Raw genomic sequence first — 24,868 nt, forward strand, 5'->3', positions numbered from 1 at the left:
TCTACACTTATGATGCCAGGATCATCCCTAGATTGTCTGTGTTTTCTACACTTATGATGCCAGGATCATCCATAGATTGTCTATGTTTTCTACACTTGTGATGCCAGGATCATCCATAGATTGTCCATGTTTTCTACATTTGTGATGCCAGGATCATCCATAGATTGTCTATGTTTTCTACACTTGTGATGCCAGGATCATCCATAGATTGTCCATGTTTTCTACATTTGTGATGCCAGGATCATCCATAGATTGTCTATGTTTTCTACACTTGTGAAGCCAACAGTGCAACAGTTACAAAGGAACTACCAGAAACAGAAGACAAACTTTGAAAAAAGATGCTGATGCCCAAAAGGAACCCGATAGTTACAGAGCTGCTTTAAAGACCTATTAGATTCTAATTGAAGCCAGATTAAATTAAAGACATACACAGAATACACCAATTATAATTACATCAAACACCTGTGTTGCTATGTTATTGAAGCATTCCATATTGAAAGAGGGTCTCTACAGACCATATTTTATTCTACCAATCCTTATGGAATAAAAAGCTTACCTGTTGTGTGAGACACATCTTAAAATTATGTAGGGAGTTTATCCATTCATCATACTAATCAAAGTGACATCATATGTTAAGATGATTAATATGCATGTGTATAAGGAATTGTGGGATGCCACATGCTTCTTTTGGGAAGTATCCAGACACCATTTTAGTAGTGGTGGAAGTGATCTTTAGGTAAGGATCTTTTTTATTTCATCAGCACAGTGTACATAAAGCTGAATTACCATTGTCTTCTAGCTTTAAAATACATTGAATGAGAATGAGTGATTACAAAAAAAAAATACATCTTTTTATTTTGTATGTCATTACATTCAACACTCATGAGGGTCATGAGGAATGGTTTGACTTGTTATCAAATGCCACTAATAATCCATTACTAATGACGCAGAACTACCAGCTCCTAAGCAGGAACTTCTGTCAGCTCTCTTGAGCTAGCTCATTGGTTGAGACAATAGTTTAAACATTGCACTGTAGAGCTTAGCTCAGTAGAGGCAAGAAGGAGCACCCATGGAAGCAGACCACAAGTAAGGATTGAAAATGTTCTAAAACGGTTTGTCTCTTTACAAAGGAGGGATGACAGGGGACATCTTGGTGCCATAACACCTATGGTGATCTTTAGTGGTTATGGTGCTTGGAATGTTCCTTTAAGTTGGGTTTATATATGTGAAAGCATGCTCGGAGTGTCATATGTATCACAACAATATTTATGAGGTGGTTGGAAGTTAAGGTTGCAATTACATCTGAGATACAAAATAGAAGTGGTCAGCCTAAATGCTACCTATCTTTAAAAAAAAAAAAAAAATCCTTGTCTTTTACATTAGCCAAATCTCCCAAATGTATGCCACGGACCCTATCATTGTCTTCTTTACTGTGTTTTTTCCCTGAAGAAAATCTGTGCAATTATAACTGATTTGTGAGTGAATATCAGTAAATCTACTGCTTGTATTTAAATATTCAGAGCTGCTATATGTAGATGCCAGAATACACCCCACTGACATTTAAGATGTTAATGTGACTGATTTTCTTAGGTAAAAGCAGAATGAAAACTGCCTGAAAATCCTTTCAACACCCCCTCCTTCTTAAATCTAGAGCAGACGCCTTCAGAAGATGTGTAACTCATCATTAATAATAATGCAAGGTAGAAACTGTACTTTTTGAAGACCAAATACCGTGAGCTGATTTCCTTTAGTGCATCTCATTTAATTGGGTGGAAATAGGGCAAGCTGAAAATTCCCTTCTATACAGGATAAAAGATAACAGATGACAACTGTTTGGTCTTTCTAGATTGGATTCCTACTGTTTGTAAGACAGTTGAAGTTTATTTGGTGCACCTTAAAGTGACACAATTACTAGTGCAGTGACTCATTTAAATCACAATAGGGCTCGGAGAAACAGCAGTTTTATTAAATTCTAGTAGCGAGAAAGTGATAGTTTATGATAACTTCTATTAATGCAGAGTTATCATCTAAAAAAACAAAGCAAAAAGTATCTGTTTTGCATCAACAAGTTTAAAAAGGTTTTAGCCGCGTTTTATCTATTTATCTTCAATTTAGCTCTCATCAATTATACTCTGAATCGATCCCAATGCAAAACATTGTAAAATTAGTACCAGGACAGAAAGGCTGTGCATCTAGGGTATTTTAAAAGTTAACTTATATTTTATTTTTAATTCAAAATAATATTTTACCTAAGAGACACTCCAAAAGGTTTAACCCTAAAGTCTGGATAACTGTGCCTGCTTGCTCTGCCCCTCCACTGTCTCTGAAGGTGGCTGCTAATGGACTGACAATGTCAGCTGACATTTTCAGCCTTTCAATAGCCTCCAATTCTGAAAAGTAAGTGAAAGACGTATGTACCTTTTTCATGTACTTTTAGGACAGGATCAGTCTGCTATGCAAATCGTTCATGTTCTCTCTCTAATGGCACAAGTCAAGCTAAGTCATATGAAAATAAAACCAAAAACTATTGACACGATAAATAATATTAAAAAGTAAAAAAGTGCCTCCTGTAGCTACCTAAACAGTACTTACATAGTTACATGGTTACATAGCTGAAAAGAGACTTGCGTCCATCAAGTTCAGCCTTCCTCACATATGTTTTTGCTGTTGATCCAAAAGAAGGCAAAAAAATCTAGTCTGAAGAGCTCCCAATTTTGCAACAAACTAGGAAAAAATTCCTTCTTGACCCCAAAATAGCAGTCAGATGTCTCCTTGGATCAAGCAGCTATTGCCCCACTAATTAGAAATTATATCCCTGTATGTTATGTTTTTGCAAGTATTTATCCAATTGCAGTTTAAACATCTGTATGGACTCCGATGAAACCACCTTTTCAGGCAAAGAATTCCATATCCTTATTGCTCTTACTGTAAAAAAACCTTTTCCTTGACTTAGATGAAATCTCCTTTCTTCCAGCCTAAATGTGTGACCTTGCCAATTTTACCCAATCCAATGCTTTCCCTATGTAAAAACCCTTGGATGGGCTGAAGTAATAAATTCTGATAATGTCAGCAAGGAGGCGAATTAGGGGTGGGGCCAGTGCCGCACAGGAAATAAGGTAATGTTTATTACATTTTAAGGGAGTTAAGGGGAGGTAAGCCACCTAAATGGAGTTTCTAGCACTATAGTGTTAGAAATACATGTTTTTGTTCCTGACTCTATAGTGTTTCTTTAACCCCTTAAGGACACATGACATGTGTGACATGTCATGATTCCCTTTTATTCCAGAAGTTTGGTCCTTAAGGGGTTAAGCTAAAACTAGCTTGCAAACTGAGTGGAAACCCACAGAAGGGCAAGCCATTTGAGTTGCTGTCCTTCTCTTGTGCTTTTATTTGCTATTTGTGTTATAAATAAGTTACTCCACTATAGAATTAAAGCGGCACTGTCATGCCGAACTTACCTTTCCTCAATCTCTTCCTCTTCTCCCCCTCTCTCAGGATCTGTTATTCTTTTCTTCCTGTCTTCTTTAGTTTTCTTTAAAATCATAAGACAAAGTAGGGACTCTGTCTTATGGAGGATTCCTCCGCTTGACCAGCTCTGACCAGCGGAGGAGCAAAGTGTGCTTCATTTCCGCTGGTCAGAGCAATTTTCCCATGATCCCTAGCTTTCCTCCCTGTTCCCACAATGCTTCCTGTCAGTATTGCCGAAAGTCCTGTCACTTAGACAGAACGCCGGCAAAACTGCCGAATTGCATCCTAACAGAATGAGCACTGTTTCTCCATTGGTGTTAGGATGCAATTCGGTACTTTGTTCGGATCGGAATTTCATTCTAATGAATGAAACTCCGATCCTATTCATTGCTGTGGCTGCATCTTGCAGCCGCTTAGTAGATAACTCCCTAATTCCCACGGTATCAGGGAGCTATCTACTAAAAGGCTGAAAGACCTAAATTGGTCTTTCAGCCAAATTTACTAACACCAAGTAAAAATGACTTGGTATTAGTAAATAATATGCCCCTACTCGCTATACCGCGAGTAGGGGCATGTCTAGTAAGCAGTGAGCAGCCTGTGGCTGCTCACTGTAGAAAAAAAATAAAAAAAATATTGCCCCCCACCCCTAAATGACGGGTGGGGGCCGTAAAGTAAAATAAGGGAGGGAGACCTATTGTCCCCCCCCCCGGCCCCCACCCCTGAGCGGTGGGTGGGGGCCATAAAGATAATGAGGGGGGGGGGACCTACTGTCCTCCCCCCCGGCCCCCACCCCTGGGCGGCGGGTGGGGGCCATAATAGTAGTAGGGGGGGGGACCTACTGTCCTCCCCCCCGGCCCCCACCCCTGGCCGGCGGGTGGGGGCCATAATAGTAATAAGGGGGGGGGACCTACTGTCCTCCACCCCCCGGCCCCCACCCCTGGGCGGCGGGTGGGGGCCATAATAGTAATAAGGGGGGGGGGACCTACTGTCCTCCACCCCCCGGCCCCCACCCCTGGGCGGCGGGTGGGGGCCATAATAGTAAAAAGGGGGGGGGGGACCTACTGTCCTCCCCCCCCCCGGCCCCCACCCCTGGGCGGCGGGTGGGGGCCATAATAGTAATAAGGGGGGGGGACCTACTGTCCTCCAGCCCCCGGCCCCCACCCCTGGGCGGCGGGTGGGGGCCCTAATGGAAAAAAGGGGGGGGGGACCTACTGTCCTCCCCCCCCCGGCCCCCACCCCTGGGCGGCGGGTGGGGGCCATAATAGTAATAAGGGGGGGGGGGGGATCTACTGTCCTCCCCCCCCCCGGCCCCCACCCCTGGGCGGCGGGTGGGGGCCATAACGATAATGGGGGGGGGACCTACTGTCCTCCCCCCGCCCCCACCCCTGGGCGGCGGGTGGGGGCACTAAGTAAATCCCCCCCCCATCAAGGTGACTAGGGGTGCCCAAGCCCCTAGTCACCCACCCCCCACCCAAATAAAAAATGCCCCTACCTACCCCCCTCACCCTAAAAAATAGTGAGGGGGGAATAAAATTGCTAACCTGTAAAGTAAAATTTAACTTACCATTCGACGTCTTCTTTTTTCTAAAATCTTCATTTTTCAGCCCCAAAAAAGGCCAAATAAAAAACCATCATAGCCGTCGAACTAGAAATAAAATAAAAAACCCGAGCGCAAAAAAAAAAAAACCCGACGAAAAAGAAAAAAACGAGCGCACAAAAAAATAATCCATCTTCACCCATGGAGGGCTCCGCGCAGACTGAGCTCCGCAGGGCGGGGCAAGGCTTATAAAGCCTTGCCCCGCCCTGCAATTAGCCTAAGAACACTCTGATTGGTGGGTTTAAGCCAATCAGAGTGCTCTTTGTCATTTTACAAGCGTGGGAAAGTTCTTTGGAATTTTCCCACGCTTGTAAAATGTCACAGAGCACTGTGATTGGATGGCTTGAAATCCATCCAATCACAGTGCTCTGTGTCATTTTACAAGCGTGGGAAAGTTCTTTGGAATTTTCCCACGCTTGTAAAATGACACAGAGCACTGTGATTGGATGGATTTCAAGCCATCCAATCACAGTGCTCTGTGTCATTTTACAAGCGTGGGAAAATTCCAAAGAACTTTCCCACGCTTGTAAAATGACAAAGAGCACTCTGATTGGCTTAAACCCACCAATCAGAGTGTTCTTAGGCTAATTGCAGGGCGGGGCAAGGCTTTATAAGCCTTGCCCCGCCCTGCGGAGCTCAGTCTGCGCGGAGCCCTCCATGGGTGAAGATGGATTATTTTTTTGTGCGCTCGGTTTTTTCTTTTTCGTCGGGTTTTTTTTTTTTGCGCTCGGGTTTTTTATTTTATTTTTAGTTCGACGGCTATGATGGTTTTTTATTTGGCCTTTTTTGGGGCTGAAAAATGAAGATTTTAGAAAAAAGAAGACGTCGAATGGTAAGTTTAATTTTACTTTACAGGTTAGCAATTTTATTCCCCCCTCACTATTTTTTAGGGTGAGGGGGGTAGGTAGGGGCATTTTTTATTTGGGTGGGGGGTGGGTGACTAGGGGCTTGGGCACCCCTAGTCACCTTGATGGGGGGGGGGGGGGGAATTTACTTAGTGCCCCCACCCGCCGCCCAGGGGTGGGGGCGGGGGGAGGACAGTAGGTCCCCCCCCATTATCGTTATGGCCCCCACCTGCCGCCCAGGGGTGGGGAGGACAGTAGATCCCCCCCCCCCTTATTACTATTATGGCCCCCACCCGCCGCCCAGGGGTGGGGGCCGGGGGGGAGGACAGTAGGTCCCCCCCCCCCTTTTTTCCATTAGGGCCCCCACCCGCCGCCCAGGGGTGGGGGCCGGGGGCTGGAGGACAGTAGGTCCCCCCCCTTATTACTATTATGGCCCCCACCCGCCGCCCAGGGGTGGGGGCCTGAGGGGAGGACAGTAGGTCCCCCCTCATTCCCATTATGGCCCCCACCCGCCGTCCAGGGGTGGGGGCCGGCGGGGGAGGACAGTAGGCCCCCCGTCCCCCCCTTATTACCCTTTTTTTTTTTTTTTTTTACAGTGAGCAGCCACAGGCTGCTCACTGTTTAGTGGACATGCCCCTACTCGCGGTATAGCGAGTAGGGGCATTGGGGAGATTTTAATCTCCCTTGTGCTATTATGGGGGTCATATTGACCCCCATAGAGTGAGGAGGGGACCTGGGGGGCTTATGAAGTGGTGGGGAGCACTGCTCCCTGCCGCTTCTATAGTTACATATTACAAGGTGGGAGCTGCACGCCGGTAGCTCCCTCCTTGTAATAAACTGAACGAACAAACTAACACTGATACACAGTGTTAGTTTGTTCGTCTGATTTTTTCTATTCATTCATTCGTCTGTCTGATGAATGAATGAATAGATGAAATTCCCGTTCGCATGTCCAGGTGTTTCACTGGGCATGTGCGGGAATCTCACAGTCTGTGTAGTGTGGGTAGATGACGTGTCCCACAGGGACTTCACCTACCCACACAAAGATGGCGGCGCCCTGAATATAGATCGGGGCAGAAAATAAAGAATAAAAAATAGGTAATGTGGGGGGCATAGGGGCATTTGGGGATGACTAGGGGGTCGATTGGATGTAGTTGAGGCGGGAGGGGGGTTAAAAAAAAAACGGAATTCGGCATGACAGTGCCGCTTTAACTATCTTCGACCAGTAGGAAAGGAAAAAAGGAATTCTGATCTCTGGCAATTAAATATGAATAATAGAGCTATAGGTTTAATTTATTAAATTAATGTGAATGTTACATATATGGATTTCAATTGGGGTATTACTGATATCATTAAAATTACTTTTTAATGTTGTTTTGTTTTAGCTCAGCCATTGCTATTCCTGGCCACTGCTTTGCACAAAGAATCAGATGACACCCTCAAGCAGTCTCTGAGGATTCATATCCTGACAGCAATCACAAATTCATGGCTTATGTTCTGGGTAACTGCCTGGTGGATGTTCTGTTTATGCTGTTATGGAATTCCAATAAATAAGTGGACAGAGGACCGAGCAATGCACAGAGCTCTTATCAAGAATGATGGAGTCAGTCTATGATTTTGGTGTGGTATTACCTTCACTGTGATATGTCTAAACAGTCACGACCCTGAAGGGACAGCTCACCCACATTACCAGGCAGCTGCACATCTGGAAGTGTTATATAGCTAAAACGTCATTCGCAGAATATATGATTGCTCTCTTTGCATTAACAGTCACAAGTGACAAATCCCAGGATGTTCCAGTACACTTGCTTTAGGGCACACACTGGGTAACCTGGCTCATACACTCAGTAAAATGACAGACACTTTGCCGGTGCAGAGCTGTCAGAAAGCCTCAGCATCACATCGAAACCCTAATAAATGCACTGGGAATCACACAGTCATACTTTACCAGCTAAATATGTAGCTGACATGCATAAAGCAACTGCTAAGGCATAAAATGGTAGGATTGATTACAAATTGTACATATACCAGCAATCCAGGCTGGCTCTTGTAATATATGTAAAATATGAATCTTAAAATGTAAAGACACAAATGATTGATACCTTAAACTCTCCAGTGTTAATAGGAATCTGCTCTGCTGCTATTAAAACAGTATGATGTGCATAAAAAAAAAACAGTATGATGTGCCGTCAAAGTAACCTTTGAAAGTTGATACTTCTTTCCTCAAAAAAACATCTCTCGATCCTGCCCAACTTAATAGCTTCTGACCGATCGCCTTTTTCACAAGCTCTTGGACCATGTTGTCTACAAACAGTTATGTGCCTTCATCCGCTCCACTGATATTCATGCAACCATCCGATCTGACTTTTGGCTTGCCAACTGAACTTAACCTGCACACCTTCCTGTTTGTAATTTATTTGCCCAATCTCAGCATCCTAAGTGCTCCTCCATCCTAATTCTCTTTGATCTCTCTACTATGTTTGATACAGTTCATCATCCTACTCTTCTATCTACCCTGACAAACATTCATATTACTGGTACTCCACTCTCAAAGCTCTCATCCTATCTTTCCCGTCGCATCCTTATTTTAGTTGGTGTACTGCAAGGCCCAGTCCTTGTCCCCCTCCTCTTATCTCTGTGTACTGCTACCCTGACAGAACTCATACCCTTTCATAGCTTAAATGTCAATCTCTTGCAGATGACAACCAGTTCTTTTTCTCTTCCCCTCCTTTACACCTGACTTCACAGTCAAAACTGGGGGGCATTAATAATTTCCACGACTAAATCATACAAAAAGAAAAAAAATAAATAACTAAATACACACATACAGCTGCAATCAGAATTAATTTAAACCTCTCTTGAATATCAGGTTTATTGTCAAAAGGAACAGACTGTCTGCTGTATTGCAAGCATACCTCAAATTCCTCAAAGGCTTGGTTACAGAAGAAGTCCTTGAAAATTCTGCAGTGGCCATCACAGTCATCTGACTTGCACCCCATAGAAAACCCCATAACATGCAAACCCAAGAATATTGCTGAACTGAGGGCCATTGCTCATGACCGCTGCCATAAACTGGTATATTGCTATGCATCTCATTTGCAGCCAGTCCAAAAGGGTGCTCTACTTAGTACTAAAGATGCTTGCATGAAGGGGTTGCATTTTCAGTTGAGTTGGGGAAACCACTTAAAGCATTTGTTGCATTGATCTATTCCAATTGCTTTTGTTAGATTTGTTCATTACAACAGCTGAATGTCTGTAAATTTTGGCAATAAACCTGATTTTCAATGGGGGTTGAATACTTTTGATTACTGTATATGTATATACACACACAGATATGATCAGAGGTACCAATCAGAAAATCAGACTAAAAGCAGTTCTATAGGGTTTATTCAAAGAACGTTGTAGTTTGGCAAAGTTGCAAAAAATGCCAAAACCTCTGCTTTTGCAAAAAAATTCCGCTTTTCAAAAAGAGAAATTTAAACAATCGCAGGAGAAGTGAAGCTTCTTCTACCGCTGTTTGTATTTCCCTTTTGTAAAAGATTGTCACCATTGCACAACAATAATCCAATTCTAGGGGTTTGTTATGCACTATTACAACTGGTATCTCGTTGTGCACAAGGTGCTGGTGATACACATTTGTTACCCTCTTTCCCTCTGTGCTATACCTCTGCAAACATGAAAGAATAGCCTAATACATAAACATGCACACACACTAGCTCACACATAAACACACATAACCTGATTACTATACTATATATGCACACACACATACACTGCCTAATACATACATACATACATTCTAACACACACACACACATACACACAATCTACCTAATAAAAACATAGGCACTACCTAATGCACACACATAGATATACACACAAACAACTTAATATATAAATATACAGAGCCTGCCTAATACATATACACACTGCCTAAAACAAACATACATACTGCCTAATACACACACACACACACACACACACACTGCCTGATACATACGTACACAGACACTGTCTGTTACATACATATGCCTAATACATACACACACAGATGCTGCCTAATGTATACACACTGTCTAATACACACAGACACTGTCTAGTTTATACAAGCACTGCCTAATACTGCCTAATTATTGGCTCTTCTCAGTTCTTCTCAGTTCACCTGATCAGATTACTTCCCCAAATCCCTCTCTCCATACCTGTGCATCTTTTATTCTGACCTTTGCCTCTCTTAACCATAACCCAACAGCTTATCTGAGACAAATATATATCACAGCTCAGTGAAATGTATATTGTTATATAATGTATTATCTGTGACCTTGCTGTCCTGTATGTAGTGTATGTAAATAGGATGGCAGTCCGGCCTAGTGACTGGTGGCAGGGAGTGCACAGTGCAACCCCCTCTTCTTTGAGCAGACACATGACTTTCGGCACATTTGTTTGCAGGGGTGCCACCTGGCAGGTGCCTGCTCTGGGGCTGGCATGTCCAGCTGCTGTGCTGTGTGCCATAGGGGCTGCTGGGATCTCTCTACACTGACTTCCCAGCTCTCTCACACACCCTATACTAAGTGGTGTATCCTGGTTTTGTGCTGCCTTAGGCATGACAAAACTCAGGTGCCACCCCCCTTCCGCCAACAGCCCCCCCCCCTCCCCGCCTTCTAAATACACACACACACATTCACTGACAGACACACATATACTAGCTAACAGACATACACACTCACTAACAGACACACATACACACTCACTAACAGAAACACACACACTCACTAACAGACACACGCACACTAACAGACACACACACACACACTAACACACACACTAACACACACACTAACAGACACACACATATACTAACAGACACACACATACTCACTAACAGACACAGACACACACACTCACTAACAGACACAGACACTCACTAACAGACACACACATACACTCACTAGCACACACACACACTCACTAACAGACACACACACACACACACACTAACAGACACACACACACACAGACACTCACTAACAGACTAACAGACACTCACTAACAGACACACACACACACTCACTCACTCACAGACACACACACACACACTCACTCACAGACACACACATATGATGTCTGGCTCCTGGGATCCCTCGGCGGTGCACGAAGAAGCTAAACAGGAAGAGCTCATAAATCAGCTCTCCCTAGTCGCACGCCAGGAGTTCAACCGGATGCCAGCCCCGAGGCTAACAAGGCAAATGCCTTGTTTGCCTTGCGAGCAAACAAGTCCTGCGTTCCTGCTGTGGAAAAAGTGCCTTGAGCCCTGCTGTTTTGGCAGTACAATGGGGTCCTACACAATATTAGGCAGGTGGTTTTAATGTTGTGGCTAATCAGTTTATTTGTCCATGTGTGTATATCAGTGTATGTGTATGAGTTTGTGTGTGTTTATGTGTCCATGTGTGTTTGTGTATGTATATCAATGTATATCTGTGTATATGACTCTAAATATGTAAATGTGAATGTGAGTGAGAGTATGAATGCCTATGCAAATGAATGTGAATGTACATATGAATATCAGTATGTGTGTGTAAATGTATGTTCAGTAATTTAATATAATTGTTGTTAAGACTAACAGGATTTATTCTTTAGGTATTAACACAGCCATTGCAACTCAATGTATGTATCAAAATGTTATTTTCACTCATTATATAATTTGTTAATCTATGTAAAGCTTTTTGGATAAGGGTGCTATATAAGAATTGTTAAATAAATAGATAATAAATAAAGCCCTGTATTTTGTGACAAAATTAAACATCAAAAGGACACAAAGAAGGTAAAGAGACTCCTTAAATGGGTCATGGCGCAAGGAGGTGTTGTGTCTCTGCCCCCTTGCACACAATTGCAATTAAGTGCAACAATTTGGAATAAATGCAGTCCCTGTGACACTGCAAGTGCAGGAACTTCAAAACAAAGTATTTATTTAAAGACCCCAATTTAAAGAAAATAGCCAAGAACAATGGACGGAAGTAGTTAGAAAGAGAAAGACATCTTCCCCTTACAACCATAAAAAATATACTAAGCCCCAGAGAGAGAGATTTAACTCTAGTTCACAAGGAGAGAAATTCAATTCCAACAGAGATTTTACTCAAAAAAAGCATAACCAGAATATGTGGGAATCCAACTTTTTTGCCTCTAAAAATAGGTTTGAACCTCTCAGAACAGCTAGAAATGATGGTGTTTTTTTAGAGACTCCGAATCGAGACATAATGGGACCGAGTTACTCGGTCACCATTAAAGAGTAGGAGAGATTCCCCAAACGAGGGAAGAGAGGAGGGAGGAAGAATAAGAAGGTTGAGAGAGATATAATTACGTCTGCAGAACCTATCAAAATATTTAACCTCTCCAACAAAAAATTGGAAGAAGATGAATTAAATATTCTAAGAAAAGGTTTTACATTTTCTCCCTCCTGTGGTTTAAATAAACTTGAGACTTTTTTGGACATAAACAGGTACATAAGAAAATTATGTCTAAAGAAATACTTTTTGAATGCCAATAAGATTCCAACATCTAATGAAGACACTTTTATCCACACATCTCTAAAACCCCAATCAGAATTTTTTCCACACTTTTTGAAAACAAATAGTATGCGAACATTTGAAAAATCTTGTCTCACTGACTTGAAAAAAATTAAACCCCCTAATAAATTCCAATATAATCTTTCCTTGAAGGAAAAAAAAACTCTAAATAATCTAAAAAAGTATAAAGAAATTGTTATAAAACCTGCGGACAAGGGAGGAGGGGTGGTTGTGATGGACACAACTCAGTGTCTTGGAGAAATCCAAAGACAATTAAATGATACTAATACCTATTGTAAATTAAAAAGAAATCCTGAACCGAATATAAAAAAAAGAATTACCGTATATACTCGAGTATAAGCCGAGTTTTTCAGCCCATTTTTTGGGCTGAAAAACCCCAACTCGGCTTATACTCGAGTCAAGGTCTGTATTATGGCAATTTGCATTGCCATAATACAGACTGGGGGGAGAGGGGGGCTGGCAGAGCTGTAACTTACCTGTCCTGCAGCTCCTGTCAGCTCTCTCCTCCTCTGCGTGTCCGGTCAGCACCTCGGTCAGCTCCCAGTGTAAATCTCGCGAGATTTACACTGGGAGCTGACAGAAGAGCAGAACGGACGGCGCAGAGGACGGCGCACTGAACTGCCACTGGACCACCAGGGAAGGAGAGCCCCCCTCCCTGCCATATATCAAGCAGGGAGGGGGGACGAAAAAAAAATTATAAATAAAATAAGAAATAATAATAAAAAAATAATAATAATAAAAAAAAAATTAATAATAACAAAAAAAAGAGGTATAAGGACCACTATGGGAGGGGGGGGGTATAAGGACCACTATGGGAGGGAGGGGGTGGGTTAAGGACCACTATGGGAGGGAGGGGGGTATAAGGACCGCTATGGGAGGGAGGGGGGGTATAAGGACCACTATGGGAGGGAGGGGGGGGATAAGGACCACTATGGGAGGGAGGGGGGGTATAAGGACCACTATGGGAGGGAGGGATAAGAACCACTATGGGAGGGAGGGGGGGGATAAGGAACACTATGGGAGGGAGGGGGGGTAAGGACCACTATGGGAGGGAGGGGGGTATAAGGACCACTATGGGAGGGAGGGGGGGATAAGGACCACTATGGGAGGGAGGGGGGGGGATAAGGACCACTATGGGAGGGAGGGGGGATAAGGACCACTATGGGAGGGAGGGGGGTATAAGGACCACTATGGGAGGGAGGGGGGGATAAGGACCACTATGGGAGGGAGGGGGGGGTATAAGGACCACTATGGGAGGGAGGGGGGGATAAGGACCACTATGGGAGGGAGGGGGGGGATAAGGAACACTATGGGAGGGAGGGGGGGGTAAGGACCACTATGGGAGGGAGGGGGGTATAAGGACCACTATGGGAGGGAGGGGGGGATAAGGACCACTATGGGAGGGAGGGGGGATAAGGACCACTATGGGAGGGAGGGGGGGGTAAGGACCACTATGGGAGGGAGGGGGGTATAAGGACCACTATGGGAGGGAGGGGGGGGATAAGGACCACTATGGGAGGGGGGGGGGATAAGGACCACTATTGGAGGGAGGGAGGTATAAGGACCACTATGGGAGGGAGGGGGGTATAAGGACCACTATGGAGGGGGTGGGATAAGGACCACTATGGGAGGGAGAGGGGGTATAAGGACCACTATGGGAGGGAGGGGGGGTATATGGACCACTATGGGAGGGATGGGGGGGATAAGGAACACTATGGGAGGGAGAAGGGGGATAAGGACCACTATGAGAGGGAGGGGGTGGGATAAGGACCACTATGGGAGGGGAGGGGGAAGTCAGGACATATGGGGGGGGGGGAGGGGGCGGCAACAAATGTTTTGCCTACGGCGGCGGCAAATATCCTTGCACCGGCCCTGCACACACTGCATTCACACACTGCATTCATACACACACACACTGCATTCATGCACACACACACTGCATTCATGCACACACACACTGCACTCATACACACACTGCACTCATACACACACGCTGCACTCATACACACACACATACGCACACACTGCATTCATTATACACACACTGTAAATAAATATTCAATTAATATATTTTTTTTAGGATCTAATTTTATTTAGAAATTTACCAGTAGCTGCTGCATTTCCCACCCTAGTCTTATACTCGAGTCAATAAGTTTTCCCAGTTTTTTGGGATAAAATTAGGGGCCTCGGCTTATATTCGGGTCGGCTTATACTCGAGTATATACGGTAAGTAAATTTCTGGATGAAGCTTATCAAAAAGGAATTTTAAATAAGAACGAATACAAATACATGAATTTTTAATTTGCTAAAATTCCAGTGATGTACATTTTACCCAAGTTACACAAAGATCCCTTACACCCTCCAGGTTGACCTATTGTGTATGGGGTAGATTCGTTGCTATCTCCCCTGTCACAGTATATAGACTTACAACTACAACCATTAGTCATTACGGGTAAATCATACTTAAAAGATACTATGCATCTCCCCCAGCTCCTTAATGATTTTATATGGAATGAGGACTACCTACTAGTCACTTGTGATGTAAGTAGTCTATGTACTATCATCCAGCATGAAAAGGGCTGTGAGGCTGTAAAATTATTTTTAGAACAATCCCAGTTTTTTCAACAAGATCAAATACATTTTATCATGAAGAGAATTTAATTAATTTTATATAATATTTTTTTTCTGGTTTGAGGGGGATTTTTATTTACAGAAGAATGGCACTGCCATGGGGACCAAGTTTGCACCCAGTTATGCCAATCTCTTTATGTCCTATTGGGAGAATTTATTTGTATTCTCTGGACATGACTGGGGGGCAAACTGGGTCCTCTATTAAAGGTACATTGATGACATATTTTTTCATCTGGAAAGGAGGCCGTGCCATTTTAGATTCTTTTATACGTTTTTTAAATTCGAACACTTGGGGAATTGTTTTAACCCAAGAAGTCAGTCATGTAAAGGTTAATTTTCTAGATCTGCAGATTTATGTAGATAAGGGGTGTCTAAAAACTAGTACATATTTTAAAACTGTGGATATTAATAGCTATATTAATATGGAAAGTTGCCATTTTTCCCCATGGCTAACAAATATACCTAAAGGACAATTCACTAGAGTATGACGGAATTGTACAGATGATAACATTTTTATAGAACTATCCGGAATTTTAAAAAAACAGTTCCTAGAGAAAGGATACAAAAAATCAGAGGTAGAAAAACAATATAAAGAAATCCTGGATAAACCCAGGAAAGATCTTTTGATGTATAAAACTAAAATTAATAAATCCCCAGATAAACAGATTAATTTTATATGTAATTATAATTCGCAAAGTAGCCTTTTTAAAAAGATTTTAAACAAACACTGGCATATCCTAGAACAGAATGAAGATTTAGAGCAATTTATTGGAAAAAAACCCAAAATTACATATAGGGGAGCCAGGAATTTTAAACATATTTTAACTAAAAGTTGTATAACCAAAGAAATGACAGATGGAGACCTTTCAGGTTCTAAATTAAAAGGCTTTTTCAACTGTGGGAGTTGCCAAGCGTGTAAAGAAACCATAGTTAAGAATAAAAGACAGATAGTTTCACATCTTATACTACTAAAAAAACATGTAAAATTGATTATTTTATTTCATGTAATATGAACAATGTCATCTATCTCCTTTCATGCAGTTGTGGACTACAGTATGTCGGTAGAACCACCAGACCACTAAAAACAAGAATAGGAGAACATTAAAAATAAAATATTGAACCATTCTGTCTCTGCACATTTTGCACAAAAACATAATGGAGATCCCAAACACTTATATTTTATTGGCATTCAAAGAGTTAAAAAACCATGGGGGGGGGGGGGAGATTTTATCAAGATTTTTAATAAAACAGAGATGAGGTGGATCTTTGAGCTGGACACCTTATCCCCTCTTGAAATGAATATTGATTTTGAGATTTTTAATTATATTTAATCGTTTTTTATTCTTTTAATAATGGTGGAGGATATACACACACTTTTATTATATGTGTATATATATATATATGTATACACATGTTTGTAGATTTTAATATTTGTGTTCACATTCTATTTATAACCTGATATTTTATATGTATTTCTCTTTATGTTTCACTTGCCCATCAATATATCATGTATACCACTTCGAAAATGGCCGCCGGAATACTTCCGGTACTATGACTATAGAACACTGATTAAATGAACAATGTGAAGAAAAGATCTCCTTAACCAAGTGAGACACTTCCTGGTGCACTAAAAAGATGGATGAAAAACGAAGACGGAACAGCCGAAACCGGAAGTTCAGATCACCGGAAGTGACGCGACGCAATGAATGTGGGCGGGGCTTAATGAACTTTTGCCGCGAATGTGGGGTTTAAAAGAAGGGGCAAGTGGAATATGTTTTATATTCACCTGATGAAGGCGTCTAGCCGAAACGCGTTGTGCTGATTGTGCTGATTTCAAACTTCTTAAATGTAAGACTATATTATTTATTTTACAATAAATGTTTTAATCTTTTTAATCTTTTTCCTTACATCCATTTTTTGCTCTTTAATACCCAAATATATCCTACTCATGCCTATATACTTGAGCCAGTTTGAATGCAGGCTCATTAAAATATGAGTAGGAAATTTTACTATTTGTACACACATATTTGACATTGGGATATTTACCAGTACAATATTGCCCTATATAAGCTTTATTCTTTTCAGAGACATCTGGATAAAGATCTGCTTTATGACATACTCTATGGTATATGCAATTTTTTATTCTCTATTTGTGTAAAAATACTTTAATACACATTTTTGGTTCTCCAGTGTGCTATCCACTTTATATCCTATTTTCTGCTTTATGCTTTTCTGTGAAACTGTGTGGTTGATTTCACTGTGGTTTTAGCAGCATATTGTAGCGCCATATTACCACCACTCTTTCCCTTTTTTAGTTATTTATTTATTTTGTTTGTGTATTTTTAATGCATTGCAAAATGTGAATCAGCTGCAGCCTTGAGTGCCCCTTAATCATGTTCCACTGTGTGTAGACATAGGCTCGGATTCATGTTGAATTACATTAAATAACGTTCCACCTTCCTTCCCTTCCACCTTCCTTCCCTACCATTCCGCACTGGGCCTCACCCCTCCCACGCTCTATGGGAGCATGGATATTCAATCTTTACACTGTTTAATGTATTTGGTTGAGAGGAATTTCAGAAGATATCAAGACACAAAATGCATTTTAAAAAGTTAGGCAGCTAGCCAGTTCCCCAAAATACAATTCCTTATTAATGATCTTACATGTTTTTGGGAGACTTGGCAGCTTTTAGTTGGTTAGAACATGTAAGTTTCAGGAATGAAATTGCAGTCTCAAGTGCCACAAAGGTGTCAGGGTCACATCAATAGATAGATAGATAGATAACATTTTAAAAAATAAAAAAAACATATCTATATGAAGTGATTATTTTAATATTTCAAAACACACATATGAAAAATGGAACGAAAAATACAAATGTATTACAGAATTATTCTCATTTAGCTTTTAATAATAGAATTGAATTAGCGCTTTTAAATTAGATATGGGCAATCTATTATGTTAAATTATTCCAGATTAATAAAAAAGAAAAAATACTCCACTACCATTAATTAAACACCATTAATTAGCATGTTACATTTCAATATAGAATGTTAGAAAATCAATTTCTGGATAAAATGCATTCCCATCTTTTAATTCAGCAGTTTTTGTGGATCAGACTGTGATCCAACAATTGCAGTACGCAATAACATGGTTATAATTGAATGTATCTGCATTCATACTTTGTGCTTCTTAGTACACAATTGGGGTTCAGCTCGGCTTTTAAAAATATATTTTGCTTATGTAATATTGAAGATAGCAGAGATATCAGACATGTACAGTGATTGACATGTTAACGCCAAACCTGAGGAACCCTTCAAAGGAAAACTGCATTATTTCAATATGTTTGTTATTGCTTGTAGTAGACATGTCAAAAAACAAATATGGTGTATTAACAACAAAAAAACTAAAAAACTAAACTATAGACTATTTTAATAGTTCTTGAAAAAAATATCTAAGATATTTCTACAACACAATTCCTTTGACATCTCCCCGTCACTGATGCTTATAATGTATTTCCTAATACAAATAAGTAACCGGCACATTTACATTACACCTCTAGTAAGAGAATCTTCTGCTGAGAGTGTCAATCAAAGACAATCTTGGTCAGCAGTCCAGCACACCTTAAGCAATATTTAATAAAATGTTGCATTTGGATTCTTACAAAATGCAAATCATCTGAATTTTGGGTGACTTGTGCTTCGCTTTAAATCCTGAGCCAAAAAACACTATATGGACAAATTACAAAATGCAATTACAAAATGACAGTGCACAAAACAGTTTTGTTTGATCTGTGATTTGGAGCTCTGTTCATGGCAGCAAAAAAAAAAAAACAATGATGGTTGATGGCTGGGTGATAACCACTAAATGTTGAGTTCATTCACAGATTAAATGACCAATATACTTATATACCATATATATATATATTATTTTTTTATTTTTATATATTTACTTATTTATTTATTTATTTTATTATTATTATTATTATTTTTCAATGCTCCTCCTCTTTGCCTCTATTGATTACTTATTTTCACTTGACCTGTGAACACAAAGTTAGGAAAATGATCAAATCAGTTTACTGCAAAATATATATATTCAATATTTATATTTTGCAGAACACCGAGTGGACATTTTTCACTCTCTTTTTTTTCATCTGAATAGTTTTTCCCAAAATTCGTCCAGATGGAAACGCCAAATGAACAAATCCCGAATTGCCCAAAACTGTCTTTTTCCCCCAGACAAATCGATTTAGACAGACTGAATTTTTTTTGCCATGTTTAAATCTTATTTTAACATTCCATTTTGGGGGGTTAGAGAAAACAAAGTAACAGCACAATTTTTGATCTTTTGACAAAGAACGTGTGATTGAAATATTACAGCTAATGTATTTGATGTGACCCAATAAATACCGACTGCACAATATCACTTGAGGTAAGCTGCACTCTTTTTTTTTTGTGTACATTTCCCAGCATGCATCTGACATTTTAATCCTAATTAGTTGTGTTTCCAGTTGTTTTATTTCAAAAGATTTGTAACTCCATTAAAGTAGTGCTACCAGGTTTTGTGCTCCAGTGAGAAGCAGATAGATTAAGTATAATGGATGAATAATTGTTTTGGCAGCCACAAATGATGGATCTGGTGTGAAAATATTACTGTTGTAATGTACACATTTCCCTTCAATCGTATAGTAACTCTTACTGTGGCAGATGTTAATTTTCCAGCTCAAAGATTTTTTTAGGGATAAATTTGGAAAGTTATTTTTTACAAAACTATCCTAAGCCAATTTCTCATTTGGGGATATTCATCAGCCCACCAATTTAAATTATGCCCACAAAAGTAAACATTGTTTAAACACTGGGGCATTTCAACATTTTTCATAAATAAAGTTTAGCATTACAAGTTGCCATTGTAACCAAACATATTTACCACTTATCTACTTACCTTATTAAAGGATAACTGTCACATCTAAGTATTTTTTACTATTGTGTATACTTGTTACACTATATTTAACAAATAACAATAATAAATATTTGTGCAAGGTGTGAAAAATCAAAGTATATGCAGAATGCTACACCTCCTTAATGTGTAACACGGTGCGTCCATCTTGGCTCTGTGTCAATCAATGTTGTAAGTACTATCATTTGCACCTATTAGTAAACATGCAGAACATATACAGAGAAGAAGAGAAATGAAACAATGTCTCTACTTCTTCTTATCTTTTGCCAAGTGTGCCCTGGCTGTGCCTAAGCTGGACTGCATTATGGTGTCTATTGTCATGTAAATATAGCAACTACATTACCTTATGGGTATTTATTAATTGGGACACTATGTGACAAAATGGCAATATCAACCATAATAATGGACTTTAGACAGTCTATTCTGGCATAACAATCTAGAAACTTTGTAAGGTACTGCACGTTTTTCAGTTAAATAAAAATAATTCCATGGTGGTCCTCCAAGACAGAAATGGCATTACTTCTATGCATTCCAAAAGGCAAAGAGAGGTCCGGGTCCTCAATGGTTATCCAAATCAGGCTTCATTTGGAAACAGAGTAGGCAACATTTTGACTCTAAATTAGAGCCTTTCTCAAACCATGTGTCATAACAATCTAGAGCTAGATGTTCTTAGCAGATTAAGGATTTACACTATATAATGCACAGTGATTTTAATATTATGTAAATTGTTACCTCAAGCTTGTTAACTGAAGTTGTTATGATGGATAAGCGATCTAGTTCCTGGTAGTGGGGCAAACTGTTAAGCAATGGTTTACCATCTTACCTTGGCCCCCCCGCCAGGCGCCATGGCTTCTTTCTCCTCTGGTGATGCACTTCTGGCATCTGCAGAACTTACTTATCTCAGCAATTAATGGCACGCTGTGCATGAACATTTACCATAGGGTTTATACTTTGTATGTTAAGTGTTTCGTAAAGAAATGCTGCACATACAGACACCAGACACCATGACCACTTAAAATCTGAAGTGGTCTAGGTGCTCAGAGTAAACTTTTATGTATCCTCTAACAAAACAGAATGCCATACTGTTTACATGACAGAATAGTTGAAGTGTGCGGCAAAGGGCACAATAAACAGGACATTCTACACCCAATGCTGGATTGTCTTAGCTGTGTAAGTGTACGACCTAGTAGCAAAACTTGCCCTGTTGTCCAGCTTGATTGATGGTTGAGGTCGGCTAACACTCATGGTTACATCACAAACCTCCTAAGGACCAGTAACATCATTTGCTGTCAGCAAAATCTGGGGCTGGATTCTTTTACAATAAGGGTCTCCTCTGTTTACTAAATAGCAATTTTCCCATAGACTTAAATGGAGGAATTGTTATTCTGAAAGCAGAGGAAACTCTAATTGTACTAATAGAATCCAGACCCAGATTTTGCTGACAGTAGATGTTGTTACTGGTAATTAGAGGGTTCATTGATTTGCAAAGCTAAGGTTTCCTCATGATGATGTAACTACGAGTACTGGCTGACGTCAACAATCAATCAAGTTGCATAGCAAGGCAAGTTAGCATTCTGATTTTGTAAGCAGGAAGATAATTAAATATTAAACAATCAGATGAATTAATATATCCATTAATATACCCATTCACACAATATTGTCTTGGGAAAATGTTGCACATTAGAAAACTGCAAACTATACATACGCAGTTGGGAGAAGCTAGGGGAAATGACTATGTACACTACTATGTTTCTTTGTTATTATGTAAATAAAGAAATTAATACATGACAAATCCCTTTTAAAACATATTTTGCATATTACATTTCATGGTACAATGAATCCAGCTTCTTGTGTTCTTATATCTAAATGCATTTGATAGAGATTTGTTGAAAACAGTCCTAGCTTGGTTTCTAATCTTTTGGCACTAATATGAAAATGATTCCCCCCATATCTCACAGTATTGTACAAAAAAACAAAGATATAACTCAGTAAAAAAATATATTTTTTTAAATTATAACAACATAATATCACTTATCATATCTGATATAATTTATTCACCACCACTGAACATCAATGATTGATTCCAGGGCAGTGACTCTAATGCAAATCTATGATGCCTTCTATTAAAAAGTTTCCTGACCTATTGGTAGGGCTGGAGGATCAAAGTAACACATTCATCTCTGAATGAGAGAATAACAGCTAAAGAAAAACTTGACACTTAATTATAGGATCAGGTATAACGATGTACTGTACCTTGTCCTTAGGTTTCCGGGTATAGGTTCCCCATCATAAACAGAGAGGACATCAAAGTCTTCTTCTAAGGCAAATGAATGGAATACAATTTGTATTCGGTTCTGCGCTTCTGCAATTACTGTCCATGTGCAGTTGGCATAATTTGGATATCCATAAGGGAATCCCGGACTTTCTATTGTCCCGTTTGGTTCTTGAAGAGTAAAAGTGCAGTTTTGACCTGGAAAAAGAATGAAAAGGAGAATGACATTTGCATTAAATCATATGTAATTTTGCACTGATATTGAGTATTTATGCACTGCTACAAAAAATAGGTTATTGAAATTGTACAATCTTTTTTGTGTGACAGTTGAGCTCAGTTATAGCCACTCATTTACAGCATGAATAACAGCATCATCCAAGTGCCTGTGTTGCATATATTGTGGTCTAGAAATCTGGATGCATGTTAAAGATTGTATACCTTCTCTATGATAATGCTATTTACCTCCTAAAGCCAGAGAATGTAAAGTAACTACACAACATTTTATATTCCCATTAGCGAGACTCTTAGAATGCATATAGTGCTTGTTTATATAATAACAAGTAGCTGCATAACACTTGGTCATGGTAGGATATGAAGGCAACAAAACTGCGTCTACAATGACAGGATCTTGTTGGATTTTGCCTACAACAATCACTCACACCCAAGGGATGTGCCCACATGTGCATTCAGCCATTGGGATGTTCTGATGATACCTGACTTGAGATCCACATGGAATTATGTCAGACAATGTTTGCACAATGTATGAGTTTTGCAGTGCCAACCAGCAGCTCTGTTCCAAGAAATGAGAACAAGTTCATGAAACAAGCAGAGACCATACACATATACACAGAAGCAACACAAAGAGTGTGCCCATAACCAGTAATTAACCCCTAGCACGGGCATTATAGGATAGAATCTGTATTTCTACATCTATATCCTTACACTCAATGGTTATATGCTTGACGTATTCCTTTAATTAACAACGTTAATGTTCTGTTAAGGTTTCCAATAAACTGTCTTTTATAAAATATGTTGGAAACATGTTTTTATGATATAGAGGTTTAATATGTTCTTTAGGGGTAAAGGCCTCCTGAAGAATCAAATACACCCACTCACAGCTTCAAAAGAGATTAAGGAATGTTTCTCCCACTGTCAAGAAAATCCCTAAGGACCTTCCCAGTAGCTCTCAACTTACAAGACTCACAATGCTAAGGATTGGCACAAGAAGCCCGCAGGCAGGTTTCAGAGCAACATTTTCATTAAAAACCGCATGCACAGGGTGGGCCAAAATTCAGGATAAGGTTTTGAGGAGTCAATAACTTTTTTATTAATGAACAAATTTCACTGATAACACATACAATGAATGCTTAATGTATGGAGATTTGTTTTACTAAGTACGGAAGAATATGTATTTTAAATGCGCTCCATTTGCCACCTTGTAAAGTCGAGCTCTTTCGATTACATTATTCGTAACATTAATTAATGTTTGAGGTGCTAGTGCTCAAATTTCTGCCTGCATATTGTCCTCAAGCTGCTCAAGTGTACGCAATTTGTTCACATATACCAGTTCTTCAGAGTGAAAGGTTGAGAAAATGTGGCGATTAATTAATCAAGGTATTTTTGGAATTATCTTCTTTCTGAACAGTGGTCTCAGTAGGTACATTGCTGCTCTGGCATTATGGACAGTAGCTCCATCTTGTTGCAACCGCATTTCAGGACAATTTTCCACTACAGGACATAAACATTGTTTAATCATAAACTAATATCTCACACCAATCAAATTCAGCTATTGTTACTCATTGTTCCTTCGTGAAATTACCCGTGATGAATCTCCCAAGACTCAGTTATAATATGTTCTTGAAACAAAAACAAAAAATGTAACTAACAAATTAGTTATTTACCTGTCAAAGTCTACTATGAATTTTGGCCCACCCTGTACTTTACATTTAAAGGCAGTAAAGGAATGTCGTTATTCAATACAACATATTAAACAATATAACTTAATATTTGGTTATAAATTATCCTTGAAGCAAAATTCTGATCAAGTGTAAAATCGAAAATGGATATTTATATGTATAGTAGTGACCAAATAACCAACATACAAGTGAGTATGCTGACTTTTAGACATAATAATCGAGCTGAACTCCACAATGCGTGCAGAGAATTTCAGTTTATTATCAGCTTCAGATGGAGAATAAAACATGCATTTCTTTCCACTTGAGTTGCAATTTCCACTGGACGGAGGTGAAATCTAGTGGGACACACATGTTGCTTTTATCTATCTCAGTCTTGTTAAAAACAAGTGGGGGAGATCTCTGATCATATCTAAACACTTATGTTTGTGTACTCTAATAATACAACTGTAATGCCAATACCCATTAACCTGTTAACAAACAGAAATAGGCTGCTAGAGCTTTGTGATGGCATATAACTAAATTATACAAAGATCTATTGCATAATGAACGATATTCGGTATAGGCAATTAATAAGTTATACCTGTCACATTCAGTACAAAGACTT

General features: G+C 39.9%; 1 protein-coding gene across 1 annotated transcript in view; it reads right to left on the reverse strand.

Annotated features, from left to right (window-relative positions):
- CSMD2 (CUB and Sushi multiple domains 2) overlaps positions 1–24,868 on the reverse strand; it is a 916,375-nt gene that overhangs the window by 800,492 nt on the left and 91,015 nt on the right. The window contains exon 2 of the mRNA XM_063456412.1: positions 22,330–22,546. Within this exon, the coding sequence (XP_063312482.1) occupies positions 22,330–22,546 (217 nt within the window). The remainder of the gene's footprint in view (positions 1–22,329; positions 22,547–24,868) is intronic.

The sequence above is a fragment of the Pelobates fuscus genome, chromosome 1 (genome assembly GCF_036172605.1).
Source record: "Pelobates fuscus isolate aPelFus1 chromosome 1, aPelFus1.pri, whole genome shotgun sequence".
NCBI lineage: Eukaryota > Metazoa > Chordata > Amphibia > Anura > Pelobatidae > Pelobates > Pelobates fuscus.